The sequence below is a fragment of the Microtus oregoni genome, unplaced genomic scaffold (genome assembly GCF_018167655.1).
Source record: "Microtus oregoni isolate MIOR12 unplaced genomic scaffold, Mior012 000077F_ref0000221, whole genome shotgun sequence".
NCBI lineage: Eukaryota > Metazoa > Chordata > Mammalia > Rodentia > Cricetidae > Microtus > Microtus oregoni.
This window is the reverse complement of record NW_024544029.1, coordinates 1,797,695-1,814,069: the sequence shown is the minus strand read 5'-3', so window position 1 is coordinate 1,814,069 and position 16,375 is coordinate 1,797,695. Positions and strand designations below refer to the sequence as shown.

Sequence of the window (16,375 nt, the reverse complement as noted above, 5' to 3'; positions counted from 1 at the left end):
GCTGGTGTAATGTGGGGTTGGGTGGGGAAGCGTAGGTGGCATTCTCTGATTTGGTGCTCGGTTGCTACTGGGGATGAAAGTTGGGGTGGCTGTCAGTTACAAATCAAGTCCTGGCATTATCAGGTCAGTCGATACAGAAGTTCCTGTTTGTCCACTTGGACTGTCACTAGAGATGGTGTAAGTCTGGCTCACAGCAGCCTGGCCTCCTGGCTAACTCCGGTAGATAAAGGATGAGTCCTTTGCGCAGGTTGCAAGTCAGATCTCTTTTTTGCTTCCGGATCTGGCCACTGCCCCTGTCTGTCCAGCCTCTAGTTTGGATAATTTGGGGGAAAAGGGGAGAGCCCCTATATTGTAGGGAAAATTGTTTTAGACAGGAAGGTATTTGTGAGTCTGTGGTTACAGCTTCTCAAGTTGGAAAAAGAGACAGCACGTATTATTTACACATATTGGAGTTTAGTGTGGTATTTCATACACACATCCCGTGTACTTCCGTCCTAGCCCCTAGTAATAGCCCGCCTACTTTCAGGCAGACTTCCTCTCCCCAGTTTTCGTTGTGAGAACAAACCTTTTTGTGTATTTTTTTTTTTAAGAATTATATTTGTGTGTGTGCCTAGCTGGAGTGACTGGTGATTGTGGACCACCATGTAAGTGCTAGGATTTGAACCCAGGTCCTCTGCAACAGTAGCAAGTGCTCTTAACCTCTGAGCCACCTCCTCTTCACTTCTCTGGGTCTATCTTCTTTTGCTTAATGTTTTCTCATTTCATCCATTTTACAGAATTTCATTTTTCTTCATGCCCAAATCGTACTTCATTGTGCATCTCTGACATGGGTTGCTTATCCTCTCTTCTGTTATGGACACCTAGACAGGTTCCATGTCTTGACTAATGTAAAGAGTACTGGAGTGGGCATGGATCTCTTCAATGTGGTTAAGTAGACAAACTGGCTCACTGGATCACTTAGTAGTTGAGGTATGTATGTGTGTGTGTGTGTGTTTTACTTTTCATTATGTATTTTCATTATGTATATTCATTGTACACTGGTATTGTATACACATGGACATTACATATTGTATATGTAAGTCTCCCATTTTATGTTTACTTTTTATTAGATTGGGTTTCATTTCTTTTTTTATTTGTTTAATTTAGATAAGTTTGTTGATCTTTCTTACCATTTAAAATTATGTATTAATTGTTTCATAGATTATATTTTTTCATTTCTATTTCATTAATTTCTGCTCTTCACGAATTAATTTCTTTTGATATATTGTTCAGGGATGACTCATTCTTGCTTTTCCGAGGCCCCAATGTACATTAAGTTATTTATTTTAGAACTCTGAACTTTTTCAAGGTAGGCACTTGTAGCTATTTCCTTCCTCTTAGGACAGTTTTTATTGTATCCTATACATAACTTTTAGTATATTGTCTTTGCATTTTCATTTGATTCTGGTCATTTTTTCTCACTTCCTTCAAGACTCAATCACTCAATATTGTGTTCTTTAATTTCTATGGTTTTGCTTATATTCTTTAACCGTTTTGTTATTGGTTTCTAGTTTTATTCCATATGGCCAGATAAAGTACAAGAAATAATGACATTTTCATACACTTGTTAGAACTCGCTTTATGTCCTATAATATGATCTGTTTTAGAGACATTCTGTAAGCTACTGAGAAGAATATTTATCCTGCAGTGTTTGCTTGCAGTGTTCTGTAGGTGTTGTTAGGTCCATATTCAATTCTAATGTTTCTTTGTTATTTTATTGAGATGACCTATTTGTGGGGGTGAGGAATTGGATTCACCCATTATGACTGTATTGGAGGAAATCTGTGTCTTTAAGTATTAATTATGTTTTATAAGCCTTAACGCACCTCTGTTCGGCGTGTGTATATGTTTAAAATTGTAATGTCCTCTGTGAATTGCTCCTTTAATCAGTATGAAGTAAGCTTTTTTTCTTTGTTTATCCTTTTTGACTGATTTTAATTTGAAGTGGATTGTGTCAGGTATGAGACTACCAATAACTAGTTCTTTCCTAGTTCTATTTCCTAAACTACCTTTGTCCATCCTTCACCCAGGAAAATATCTGCCTTTGATAATGAGGTACATTTCTTTAAAGAAACAAACAGGATTTTTTTTTTAAAAAAAAAAAACAGTCTGAAAGTTTGCATCTTTTAACTAAAGAATCGAGACCATTAATTCTCATGTGAGTGTTGGCGAGGTGTATATTAATTCATACCATTGCGCTGATGTTTATAGTGTGGGCGTTTTCCCTATTTCTCATTTGGTTTGTTAGTGCTATGCCATGGTTGATTCTTTCCTGTATCCTTGTGGATAAGCTTATCTCTCCCGTTAGTCTCAAGTATCTTTAGTAAGGCTTGCTTAGTGGCCATGAATTTTCTTAGTAATATTTTTTATTCATTGAGAATCTCACACATGTGTGCAGTGTATGCAACCCCGACTACTTCCCCAGTTCTTCCTGGATCCTGCCCCCCATGTTTTTCCCAACTTCAGGACCTCTTTTTTTCTTTAAAATAGCCCACTTAGTCTAATTGGTACTGCCTGCATGCATATGGGTGCGGGGCCATCTACTGGAGCAAGGGCAACCTGCCAACACCTACATCCCGAAGAGAAATGGCTCCCTCTTTCCTAGCATCCACCAGCTGCCAATAGCTCTTCACTAAGATGGAGACTCATGAGCTCCCCTCCCACCCTTGTTGAAAGTTTTGACTGTAGATCTTGTATAAGCAAGCACACTTGTTGGGAGTTTGTGAGTGCAATGGCCATGTCATGTTGAAAAGATAGCTTCTTACAGTACTGTAAGATGTGTTGTTTGGGGTGGGAGGCTTTGGTAACTACCTAACCAGAAACTCAGAGAGAGAGAGAGAGAGAGAGAGAGAGAGAGAGAGAGAGAGAGAGAGAAAGAGAGAGATATCCCATGCCTGAAATTCATATTTTTCACTTAGTAATCTGTGTCCTTTGGGAACAGCATTGTCTCTTTAAGCTGGTAACCTCTGTCAAATTCTTTCAAAAATCGCATCTTTAAATTATTTTACAATGTCCTGGGATTCCATGCTGTTGTTCACTAAATCCATTATGCACGTGTATCCCATCTTCACCGTCACTAACTAGCTAGCTCATAGACATCTAGGTTGACTGCACTTCCTAGCTATTGCTCATAGGGCAGCAATGGATGTCGCTGTTCTAGGCTAAGGAGTCCATGGGATACATGCCCAGAAGTGGTACATCTGAGCCCTATGGTAGTTCTACTTTTGCCCTTTTGAGAAACCTTCATACTGATCCTGTGGTGGGGTAACTAATTTACTCTCCCAACAACAGTGGATAAGGATTCCTGTTTCTCTGCATCCTTGCCAGCACTCACTGTTCTGTTTGTTTTTGTTGTTGTTGTTGCTGTTTTTCTGATAATAGGTGTTCTGACTTGGGTGAGGTAAAAATCTCAAAGTTGTTTTAATTTACATTTCCTGATGGTTAAGGGTGTTGGACACTTAAAAACATTTATTAATCTTCTTTTTGGCAAACAACTTTATGTTTATATCCAATTTTTAAATTGGGTGTTTGTTTTCTTGACCCTTAGCTAGTCTCTGTATGATCTAGATATTAACCGTCTGTCAGATTTGTAGCCAGCAAGGACTGTCTCCAGTTCTGCAGGCTGCCTCTTCCTTGTTGTAGGGAGACCTTTGCCATCTCATGCAGTCCTATTTATCAGGAATTGGCTTTATTTTCAGAACAATCAGAGTCATATTTGTGAAGCCCTTTCTTGTTCCTCTGTCTTGAAGTGTATTCTCTGTGGTGGTTTAAGAGTTTCAGGTCTTGTGCTGATTCTTCACTTGGAATTGAGTTTCTGTAAGCTGAGGATCTAGTTTCATTCTTCGGCATATATATATCCAGTTTCCCCAAAATTGCTCGTTGAACTTGCTGCCTTTTGTCCAATGTGTTTTTATTTTTTTTAAGAAAGAAAGAAAGAAAGAAAGAAAGAAAGAAAGAAAGGGAATCAGGTCTGTGTAGTTGCAAGGCCTTGTATCAGGGTTTTATATTCTATTTCACTGATTTTTGTGCCGGTTCCATGCTGTTTTCATAGGACTCTGTAGCATAACTTGAAATTAGGTAAAGTGACAAAGTGACATCTCCAACAGTATTCTTTGTGCTATCTGGGGTCTTTTGTATTCCCATATGAATTTTAGGAATTTTAAAAAACTATTTCAGTAAAGGCTATCAATCACTGGACATTTGGTTGGAATTGCACTGAATCTGTAGATTGTTTTTGGTAGCATAGCCATTTTTGTTTGTTTGTTTGTTTGTTTTTCAAGACAGAGTTTCTCTGTAGCTTTGGAGCCTGTCCTGGAACTAGCTCTTGTAGACCAGGTTGGCCTCGAACTCACAGAGATCCGCCTGCCTCTGCCTCCCGAGTGCTGGGATTAAAGGTGTGCGCCACCACCGCCCGGCTAGCATAGCCATTTTTACAATATCAATTCTTCCCGTCTACAAGCACAGGAGGTCTTTCCATCTCTTCATCCTTGTGTCGTCCTTAGTTTCTTTCTCTAGCGTTTTCATTGTAAAGGGTCTTTTACATCTTTGGTCATGGCTATTGCAGGGTTGGGATTTTGGGGTTTGTTTGGCTTGGGGATTTGTTTATTCTGTTGAGGTCATAAGTGAAATTTCTTCCCTGATTTCTCAGCCCACTTGTCGTCGGTCCATAGAAAGCTGCAATCTTACGTCTTCCTGTTTTGCTAAAAGTATGTATCAGTTGAGAGTTTTCTGGTGGAGTCTCTAGGGTATCTTATAACATAGAATTGCATTGTCTGCAAATAAGAATTCTTTGCTTTCTTCCTTTTCTAATTGTACCTCTTTTGTTCACTTCCGGTGGTGTAGGCAATAAGAATGGATAAAGAGACTGTTGATCTTGTCTCCTTCTTGATTTTAGGGAATGATTTGAGGTTTTCCCCCATTGGATACACTGTTAGATATAGCTTCTCATATATAGTCTTTATTATGTTGAACTATGGTCCTTCTAGTCTAAATTTCTTCATAAGTTTGAACAGGAGGGGACTTGTTTTGACTTTTTTTTTTTTTGTCAAAAGCTTTTTCCACATTGGTTGAAATGACTGCGATTTCTTTCTGTCCTTGAGACACTTTTTAATCTACAACATTTACTGATATCTGTATATCAACCCATCTCTGCATCTCTCAAATAAAATCAGCTTGACTATGGTGACTGTTCTTTTTAGTGTATTTTAAAATTCATTTGGCAGTGATCTTGTTGAAAATTTTGTATCTGTGTTCTTCAGGGTGTCTGGTTTGTAGTTTTCTTCCATTTTAGTTGCATCTTTGTCTAGTTTGGGCACCGGGGTGATAGAGACTTTGTAAAAAGAGTTGGTACTCTTCTTTCCTTTTCTGTTTTGGACAATAGTGAGACACTGGTGTGAGTTGTTATCTAAGGTTTGGTAAAATTCACAGTGAAGCCATGGGACCTGGACTCTTTAAAGTTAGTGTTTTAATCTCACTTCTTGGTACACACCTGCTTAAATTGTTTATCACAGCTTGGTTTAATTGTGGTAGGTCATAGGTTTCTAGAAATTCAGTTATTTCTTTAGCTTTTTAGATTTAGTGGAATATATATATATGTATATATATATATATATATTCCTTTTCATATTTAATTTTATTAATTTCTGTCCTCCCTCTCTTGGTTAGTTTGCCTAGAGGTTTGTCTATCATGTTTATCTTTTTAAAGGAGCAACTCTCTGTATTAGTTATTTCTTTCCATCCCACCCACTCCCAACTTGATGGCGAGTTTCTGTCCATGGATTTGGGATTTGGCCCATTGTTCTTTTTCTCAGATATTCAAGGTGAATAATCATGTTATTTGTCTGAGATAGCTCTGATTGCTGAATGTAGGCATTAAAGCCATGACCTGCCTGCCCTATTAGTATTGCTTCCCTTGCATCCCATAGGCTCAGGCATGTCATATTGCCACTCTCCTTTGATTGTAGAACTGTTTTGATTTTCTCCTTGCTTTCTTAAAGGACATAACTGAATAGTGTGTTGTTTGACCTTCATGAATCCTGTGTGCTCTGGGGCTCCTCTTGCTATTGATTTGTAGTCTTGCTCTATTGTGAGCAACAGACTACAAGGAATCATTTTGACTTTCATTTATTTGTTAAGACTGGCTTTGTGTCCTAAGGCACAACCTATTTCAGAGAAAATTCTATGGGCTGCTTAGAAGTATGTGTATTTCGTAGTGTTTGAATGGAATATTCTGTAGACTTCTGTTAAATATATTTGATCGATGATGTCACTTAGTTCAGGCGTTTGTTTGTGTCAGGATGTACAATCAATTCTTGTGTGAAGGGTATTGAATTTGCCCACTATTATTGTTTTAGTTACCTTGTTACTTTGTATCTAATAGTATTTGTTTTATGAAATTTGGTGCACCCGTATTCCCGGCATTTATGTTTATAGAGTCATAATATCCTCTTGATGTGTCAGGGCCTATGGGCCCCAAGATAGAAAACTATTTTCCCTAACTGGACTGGTATGGAGGCGCAAGGAATAACCAGACACAGCTTACACCATCATCACGGAAGGGCATCTCAGGCTTCTCTCCCGCCTCAAAATTTACCCGTGTTTATTATCAAACATCTCCTAATCTCCCCTCTCAACCAAGGTGGATACCTCATTAATATTCTCTTTCCGGGGAACACCTGCTATGGAAAGCACCTGCAACTAAGTCATCAGCTTCAGCAAACACCTCTCCCCAGGCAATCTACATTTTTAACAAAAGAGAAAGGAGTAGCACATCCTGGCTATTGTTGAGGGCAGTGACAGGCTGTCTGCAGGTCTACATGACCACCTCAGGCCTAAGGCTTAAGAGCCTGGCTGCCACACCATAAAGAAATATGGGCCTACATTGATGGACTATTCCCTTAATCAGTATTAAGTGGCTTTCTTTATTTCTTCTCACTAGCTGTGATTTAATGTTTATTATGCCAGATATTAATTACAGCAGTAATTAATTCCTGTGCTCATGAATCCATTTGCTTAGAATACTCTTGTCCATCCTTCCATCCTAAGGTATTGTCTATATTTGTGATGAGGTACATTTGTTAAAAGCACCAAATAATTCCTGCATTTTGATCCAATCTACTAGTGTGTGTCTTTAAGAAAATTACTATTATTTTTGTCCCCACATCAAACTCCTTTTGAAAATAATTATTTTTAATTAGCTGACAAATTTGTCACTCATATACGTGTTTATTTATTAGAAGCATGGAAAGGCTTATGCATCATGGTACATGTGTGCCCATCAGAGGGTAACATGAAGGTGTCAATTCTCTCCTTTCATCATGTAGGTTACATGGGTTGAACTCAAGTTGTTAATATTTACCTACTGAGCAATCTTGCAAGTGTGTGCCTGTTGATCAGTGAACTAAGACCATTAACTCACAGTTATTATGAAAGGTGTGCATTGATTCCTGCCATTTTGTTGATTTTGTAGCATTTGGTTTTTTCCCCTGTTATAGTTTATTGTTTCCTGTGGCCTCATGGATGAATCTGTTTTTCTTAATCTAGATGATCCCTTCAATTATGCCTGTAGGGCTTCGTGAAGTCTTTAATTAATTTTTAACTTATTTTTTAAAGTTTTAAATTTATTATTATTTTTGTTTTTTTTGAGACAGAGTTTCTCTGTGTAGCCTTGACTGTCCTGGAACTAGCTCTGTAGACCTTGAACTCACAGAGATCCACTTGCCTCTGCATCTCAAGTGCTGGAATTAAAGGGGTGTACCACCACTGCCCTGTTGAAATAGGAGCAGCGGGGCTGTGTCCCTCCACCCAGCCGCCCGCACGGCTAGCTTTATACCCAAAATAATTACATGGAAACTGTATTCTTTTAAACACTACTTGGCCCATTAGTTTCCAGCCTCTTATTGGCTATCTCTTACATATTGACCTAACCCATTTCTAATAATCTGTGTAGCCCACAAGCTGGCTTACCAGGAATGATCTTAACCTGCGTCTGCCTGGAGTGGGAGAATCACGGCGACTCCTTGACTCAGCTTCTTTCTCCCAGCATTCTGTTCTGTTTACTTCGCCTACCTAATTTTATGTCCTATTAAAGGGCCAAGGCAGTTTCTTTATTTAACCAATGAAACAACAGATAGAAAGATGACCCTCCTCCATCACTGCCCAGATAATTTTTTTATAGAAAGATCAAGCAGAAGTGGGTCACAGCTGGAGCCAGGCAAAATTGCTCTCAGTGGAGGCACTCACAGGAGATGAAGAGTAAGTAGGATGAAGATGACATCAGGAATCATTTCTACCTGGACCTTGTCAATCTGTGCTTTGGAGTTGAGGATACAGCCAGAACCCTGGCTCAGAGATCTTTGTGTGGTGTGTGGTTTCAGTGATGTAGGGAAAAGTGACACCTAAATGAAGCCACATGTGATTGGCCACACACTGGTCTCCTCAGGCTCCTGGACCCCCAGTTCAGCTCTTTTCTGTGTTGTCACACCCATTCCCCACTAGATAGCACTCCTTGGGTGTGCTAGCTTCTTTGTGGCAGGACAGAACAAGAGCACCTAACATTATCAAGACAGGACTTAACTTAGATTTCAGAAGGCACAGTTCATGGCCATTTCTGGGACTGTGGTAAGGCATACATCATGATGGCAGGGGCCCGTGGTAGAGAAGGCTGAGTGAGGAAATGAGGAAAAGTGAGGAAGAGTCTGGGGGCAGGCATAAAAGTATGTTCCTAATATTTTTCCAGTTATGTCCTATCTCCTAAATTTTCCACAGTCTCCCCAAAGAGTGCCACTAGCTAGTGACCAAACATGCACTAAATGACCCTGTAGGGGACATTTGATATTCACACCATAACAGTTGGTCTGTGACAGTGACTCCACCAAGTCAAGTCTGGCTCATGAGGAAAACTATCAGCTCTGCCAGTCAGTGTGCTAGATTCCACAGTCAGGCTGTGGAATCCTGGATATGGGATATATAGGGGTTCAACTCCTAAATCTGTCCAAATTTGGATACTGTCTCCTTTCAAGACAAGTCTTGGCTTTGGTATTCTGAAAAGGCATGTTTGTTTTTTTGAATGCCTTCATTCTCTCTCCTTTTCCCCTTCCACTCCTCTTCTCTCCTTTTTACCCTTTGTTTGAACAGGTTGTTTCAACAGCTTGGTTTGGTGGTCAGATATTCTCCCTTCCATTTGATCCAGTTTGTTGATGAGGTTTTGTGACTCTCTTTCTCTTTGTTAACCTGATTAGGCCTCCTCACCCCTGGTTCTGAAGCCAGGGTGATATTATGTCCTACCTCTCCCAATCTTTTAAGATTGTAGTTTCCTGCTCCTGTCCGGTGTTCAGTCACCTATTGTGCTTCTAATACCTGTCACTTTGAATTTTCTGTGGAGAGAAAAGTCTTGCCTTCTGAAGATTATTTTTAAAACATTTAAATTTTCAAGCAGAAACAAACATGCAAACATCTCTAAAAAAATGATTAGAAAATTTGCATCTTATAGTCAGTAACTGAGAATTCCCCCCATTGAGAAGAAAGTGCTTTGTTTTAGAGGTAAACTTGTAGTAACCCTTTGCTGGGCTCACAATGCTTAAAAGATAAATTGTCTTATTAGTACTGGTCTGAAGCACAGTTAAGATCCAAGTGTGGTGGCTCACTTATAGTTCCAGAACTTGAGAGGGTGCAACTGGCTTGAGTTACTGTAAGACCCATTTCCACCAAGACGAAACAACCTAAAGAGGGCTGGTGATTGTGGTGACTTGAAAGAAAATGGCTCCCGTAGGAAGTGGCTTTGTTGGAGACGGTATCACCTCATCGGAGGAAGTGTCTCATTGTGTGTGCAAGGGGTGGGTTTTGGGGTCTCCTGTGATCGAGCTACAGCCATTGTGACTCATAGTTGCTTCTGCTCAAGAGACTTCAGAGAAGAATTTTAGTATGTGACCTAGAGTATTCTTGTGATATTCTGGTGAAGAATGTGGCTGCTTTTTGCCCTTATCTGAAAAGTTGACTGAGGCTAAAGTGTAAAGAGTTTTAGATTTATTTCATTGGCAGAGGAAATCTCAAAGCAACCTAGTATTGACTTTGTCATGTGGTTATTAATGTTAACTCTAATGAAGATTTATAATGAAAAGGAGGAAGCTGAGCAAGGAAAATTACAAAATGCACAATTTGAGGAGAAAAGGGGCACCAGGAAGTAGAATGGAGCTAAGCCCTGTGCTCCAGGAGCTAAGCAGATTAAGAAATGAGCTAAATGGATTGGTAGCCTATGGGCAAGACCCCACCCAGCTAAACTTTAATTTGTGAAAAGGAATTAAAGAAAATCTCAGAGCTTTTAATCCCACGCCTTTAATCGCAGCACTTGGGAGGAAGAAGCTGGTGGATCTCAGAGTTTAAGGTCAGCCTGTTCTATAGAACAAGTTTTAGGACAGCCAAGCTTAGGTAGTGAAAGTAACCAGGTAAAACAGAAAGCTAGTGATGATGAACCTGAACAAAGGTGATGGAGGAAGGTCATTGGTTAAAAAATAAAGAAACTGCTTGGCCCTCATAGGTTAGAACATAGGTGGGTGGAGTAAACAGAACAGAATGCTGGGAGGAAGAGGAAGTGAGCTCAGACTTGATAGCTCTCCTCTCTGGGGCAGATGCAATGAAGCTCTGACCCAGAATGGACGTAGGCTAGAATCTTCCCGGTAAGCGCACCTTGGGGTGCTACACACATTATTAGAAATGGGTTAGTCCAGGTGCAAGAGTCAGCCGAGAAGAGGCTAGATATAATGGGCCAAGCATTGTTTAAAAGAATACAGTTTGTGTGTTGTTATTTCGGGGCATAAGCTAGCCAAGTGGCCAGGAGCCGGACTGGCGGAACGCAGCCCGCAGCTCCCACAACACAAAGGGATCATGTTTCAGCTCCAGTAAGCAGTAAAATTTGGCAGCTTCAGTCACGTGATGCTGGCTTAGAGTCAAGTATAGAAGAAAGGCATTATAAAACCTTCCTCCAAGACTAAAGAAAGCTGATGAGGCCAGGCATGTAGTAGGGATGTCCCTGAATGGAGGCTTAGAGAGGCCACTGTGTGAAACTGTGAAGGTAAATCCTGGATTGCCTTAGAGACCCCAAGATGTTGGAGAGGCCAGAACCGTGGGATACCTGCCAAAGAGAGTTGCTAGCAGCAAGTGGAACCAGCCCAAGAGAAAGAAGTGTGCTGCAGTCAACAAAGCTGAAAGGAGTTGGAGAGCTGAAGAGTGTTTCAACATCAGACGTGGGGAGGCAGTTTGGAGTTTGCTCAGTTGGTTTTCAGTCTTGTTTTGGTCCAGTACTTTCTTACTATGCTCCCTTCCCTACATTTTGGAATAGTAATGTATATCCTAGGCCATTATATGTTGGAAGTATGTGATCTGCTTTTTGATTTTGATTTTTCAGGGGACTACAGTTAAGAGATTACATGAATCTCAGAAGAGACTTTGAACTTTACACTTTTAAATAAATTTGAGACTGTTACAGACTATGGGGACTGTTAGGAATATTCTTAAGATGAGCCTCTCCACTGATGCAAATAATTTCAGTCAGACCAAATTAGACCTAATAAAAGATGCTCACATTTACTGCAGCTTTTCCAGGTGGTTGGGAGCATGGTGAGGGAAAGAGACAGAGGGGGTACCATGCAAAACCTTCCTGGGTAGCAGCCTAAATTGCCTGTGGAAGTGATCCACCGCTGCTTGGTGAGCTTTTCCCGGAGGTGGAGTCCGGACCAAAGCAACTCCCAGGGGGAGGGGGCTTCCAAAGATGGATGCTGAGTATTACAGGGACCTTTGAAGTTGGACTGAATATATTTTTGCATTATGATACAGCTACAAGCTTTTGGGGGGTCAGGGAGTGGAATGTGGTGGTTTGACAGAAGATGGCTCCTGCTGGGAGTGGCTTTGTTGGAGGAGGTACAGCCTGTGTTAAAGGAAATGTGTCACTGTGGGGGGAGGGATTGAGGTCTCCTATGCCCAGGTTACACCCAGTGAGACTCACAGTAGCTTCTGCTGCATGTGGATCAAGACATAGAGCTCTCGGCTTCTTCTCCAGCACTGCATGATGCCACGAAGATAATGGACTAAGCCTCTGAAACTGTAAGCTGGCCTCAATTTAATGTTTTCCTTTGTAAGAGTTACTCTGTCATTGTGGCTCTTCCCAGCAAAAGAAACCATGAGCAGGAAAGTGGCAAAGGCTGTCATCCCTCCAGCAACTCTTGCAAACCTGGCTTAAGGAGCAGGTAAGTCTTCAGCACACCCGGATTTATAGGCTCACTTCATCTCTGATGTGGCTTCTGTGGCTGAAACCCTGTCCCTAATCTTTTAAAAAAGTCCATGTAACCACTGGCCATAGAAAGTGACTTTAGAGACACATAAGTACACTTCCGTTATCTAGGTGATACTTAACCAGTTACTGGCAAATCTCAGAAAGATTAGTAAGACAATTAAACCTAGTTAGGACACAGAACTGTTTGTAAAACTGAATTTATTAAAATGCTCATAATTAAAAAATATTAAATGCATAGAAATTAACAAACATCAGTTACAAACATCACACTGATGCTACATTGTATGAGAAGCATCATGAATTTCGGTTCCTTTTTAGCTAAGCTGGGCACCACTTCCACTTTCCAAACATAATGGGAATGCAAGGAGAGCACAAGAAGCGTGTAACCAACACGTCACCTTCTGCCCCCCGAGGCGAGCGAATATCCTATGATACTCACGACTCATGGGCAGTACAAAGGGAGAACTGGACAGACTTCTTACCAGATGGTCTTGTTTGGTTTCAAGACAAATCACAGCCTTCTCTTTCTAATGGAATATCTAAAAGATCTGAGGAACGTTTAAAGAAAAATCCCCTGAGTTTCGGGTCTACTGCTTCAATTGATTATAAAATTGGAAGGCAATATAGAAGGGTAGAACTTTTCTAGTGGTTAATGCCAGACAGGTGGAGGACCAGGTCCTTGCCCCACTGGCTACTGTCATGGTTTTTGTGGGTTCAGGGGCTACCTCACTGCTACTGGCAAATGCAGATTGCCACGTAGGTGCCCCCCCACTCCTCTCCATCACCATCTTGGCACAGGCCTCACAGGAATGATACTGATGCCATGGGACCCTGCAGCTCACCATAACTCAGCCTTTCGGTAACACACTGTGTCAGACTATACACTTGCTCCCTTTGGAAAAGCAGGGTTTTTTGTTTGTTTGTTTGTTTGTTTTTGGCTGTTTGTGTTTTCTTCTTCTGCCCACAGTGGCACTTTCTACACTCTTAGCTGAGGGATACAGATGAATAAATGCACGTTTCATTGAAGTTTCCTTTGTGTAGGCAGAGAGGAGGAAAAGAGAGATGCAAAGATTTCCTTTCCTATGGCGTAAAGTGCGAGAACTTTCCATCCTGCTGAAATGAGTGCAGGCTCTGGAGAAGACATAACAGAGGGAGTGAGGAACTCTAGGGCATCTGGGTGGGGACAGGGAGTGGCACCTGGTGTCACCCGTGGAGGACATCCCTGGCATGGGAGGAGCCGCCATTTCTGTCTCAGCACAGTCAGACACTGTATGGCAGTTCCTGGGCTCCGTACAGTACAAGGGCGGTGGGGAAATGTTCCCGCTGACACACTAGGCTACTCAAAAGCCCAGAACACTGCTTTGTTTAACTGTGTTGATACTCTAAGCCGTTCTGAGAGGGCATTTAAAACTGCGACCCAGAGAAGGCAGCCTTTAGACCCATTCGCTTTCTTTCCATTGGCTCCGGGGCTCCCAGGCATTTCATACGACTCCTGTAGGCAGAGGCTCATCTCAAACGGTGTGAGGCAGATCCTCTCTTCTTCACCCAGCACCGACCTCGGTCATCCGTTGCCAAGAGTGCAAGGTGTAGCCACGTCTCCTCTAGGTCTACTGGAGGAAAGCTGAGAGGTATAGGTCCGTAGAGCTCAAGAAACTGCTCAGGTGAGCAGCAGAGAGGGCAAGGCACCAGGAGGCTAGGGTTGAGCAGCAAGCCACCAGCAGACAAAACAGCCCTTCCCTTAACTGCCTGATGGCCTGAGAGGAGGCTGGGGGCTCAAATTAAATCCAGGGCCTCTTCCGTCAAAGGGCACTCATCTGGGGCGATGTCTCCAGCACAGCTGGGACTACCCTGTGAGTGAGCGGGCCTAGGAAATGAACAGATGGCAAGGAAGCTGTTCACTATGACAAGCAGAAAGGCCAGTAGGGCTCCCAGTGTACGATGCTGGGATCACGGGACAGGGCTAGTCACCAGGTTGTTGGCTGCTGCACTGACCACGCCCACTATCTTCAGGGGGATGGGCCTGTTCAGTGAGCCCAGCAGAAGGCTGCAGGGATTGGTAGTGCCTTCCTTCTGTAGTGGGTAAGTCAGTTTGCACAAAGTTGATGGGCTTCCATTTTTCAGCCCATTTTGTTGATAACAATGCGGTCACAATCATCTGATTATCTTTCCCCCAAGAAACTTACATAATCAAGAAGAGGTAAATTAAACGTCCAGATCAGTACGAGTTACTTTTTCCTACTTTCTCATCTTATTCCCTTAAGGTCTGCAGAGCAGTCAATGTCGATCAGACCCAGAGCATGCTGGGAGTGCCGTTAGAAGGCAGTTGTCACTGCGGAGTGACAGGGACAGACTTCATTCAAGACCCTCTATCTTCATGTCAATCTAAGACGAATATCTCTCGGAGGTGGAAATGCAGGCTGAAGTGTGGACGGAACCTGCTTCTTCCGACACGAGGTCTTCCTTAGGGCTGCAGTGAGACACTGAAATACTGTGAACTCGTCAGTCTACCTGGCACCTGCTATGGCATCCAGACTCGATTCTGAGCTGGCTATTGTTAATAACACAAAAGCGATTAAGGCTGAGGTATGCCTGATCTTTGGTAATGGGACTGTCAGGACGGAATAGGTTGGGGGCAGCATTGGCAAAATGCAAAAATTATGCACAAGAAAGTGCTTGAGACCAGAAAAGCAAAGTCCCCAGGAAGGACTCAAGCATGCTTCGAGGCTTTTTTTTTTTTTTGTTACTAAAATTCTAATTTATCAAAAAAAAAAAAAAAAGAAAGAAAAAAAGAAAAAAGGGAACATATTCAGGTTTTCCAGGTAGGTAGTTTTATGCCTTTCTTGAGCAAATGTTTCCATTTTTCAGTTCCGACACTGCTAGCGGAAACCAGAAAACAATGCGGCAGAAATGGGCACCGTCGAGACTCCCGTTTGCCTAAGTGATTGGACAACATCCTCTTTAGTGGTTCACGACGCGTCGACAGCTTCTCAGGACATCACACTCTCTGTCATTCGAGTTTGGGTCGCATGCTGTTGTCAACCACTTCTCCCATCCTCTCGGCTATCAGTCCCATGTTTTTGGTCAGGTCTTTGAGGTGGCTCTCATGAAGCAGCTTTTGCGTGAGGTATTTCTCCCTCTTGATCTTGCTCTTCGTGATTTTCGACACATCTGGAATTGCATACGAAATGAAAAACTTCACGGAGTAGATGATATGCTGTGGGAGAGAGGGAAGACAGTGTTAGAAGGGGCCACTGAGCTCCTCAAGATTGTCATCACGACAGGGTGTCGGGACAGGACAGATACCGTAGTCGTTCAGTCTCAAAGCAACAGCATGGAACGAATGACCTGTTAGCGTTCATACAGCCTGTGTTTGTTTTTGGCACGTGGAGAGGAGCGTATCCTAGCGTGTGCATTCTCATCCACTTACATACTACTTATAAAGGTGAAGGCAAATGAATTCCTTGTCATCCAGAGCATGGGAGACTGAGTCTGAGGCCAGTCTAACCTATGTAATAAAAAATAATAATAAAATGGCTGCCTCCAAATCCTCTGTAAGTTACAAAGTCCGGCCACTGACAGGCTGTTGTATTTTGTCAGCATTGGTGGCATCCCCCCCCCTTTTTTTTTAAACTTGCTAATTTTCTGATTTGCAAGTGGACCATGACTGGTCTTGCTTTATATTTCTGTGATTGCTAATGCAGTTAAACTTCATGTGTTAGTCTCCATTCTAAAAAGTCCTTTTGGTTGTGTATTTTGGGTGCACAAAGGGATAAAGATGAGTTGCCATAAAAACACTTAAAAATGGATTAAGATGAGTTTCCATAAAAATACATTAAAGAATGGATTGTGCCTAGTGTCAAGAAGTGCTTAGAGCTTTGGGAGAACCTGGAACAGTGCAGGGCCCCTGACTGTGACAGGACGCTGAACACATCACGGAGACGTTATGCCGAGCAGTTTGCACATAAATCACTCGGCAAGAGAATATGCAGATATCAGGAAGGCAGAAGCCAGGGCAGGGGAAGCTTCCAGAACATGATCTGGAATGGCAAA

At 42.0% G+C, this 16,375-nt stretch overlaps 1 protein-coding gene across 2 annotated transcripts in view; it reads right to left on the bottom strand.

Moving 5' to 3' along the window:
* Positions 1-12,512: 12,512 nt before the first annotated feature.
* The window catches only part of Ano6 (anoctamin 6), a 166,589-nt gene continuing 162,726 nt past the window's right edge, over positions 12,513-16,375 (bottom strand). For both annotated transcript variants that reach the window (XM_041642689.1, XM_041642688.1), the window contains one exon: positions 12,513-15,539. In XM_041642689.1, coding sequence (XP_041498623.1) covers positions 15,333-15,539 — 207 coding nt within the window. In that variant the 3' untranslated portion in view covers positions 12,513-15,332. The remainder of the gene's footprint in view (positions 15,540-16,375) is intronic.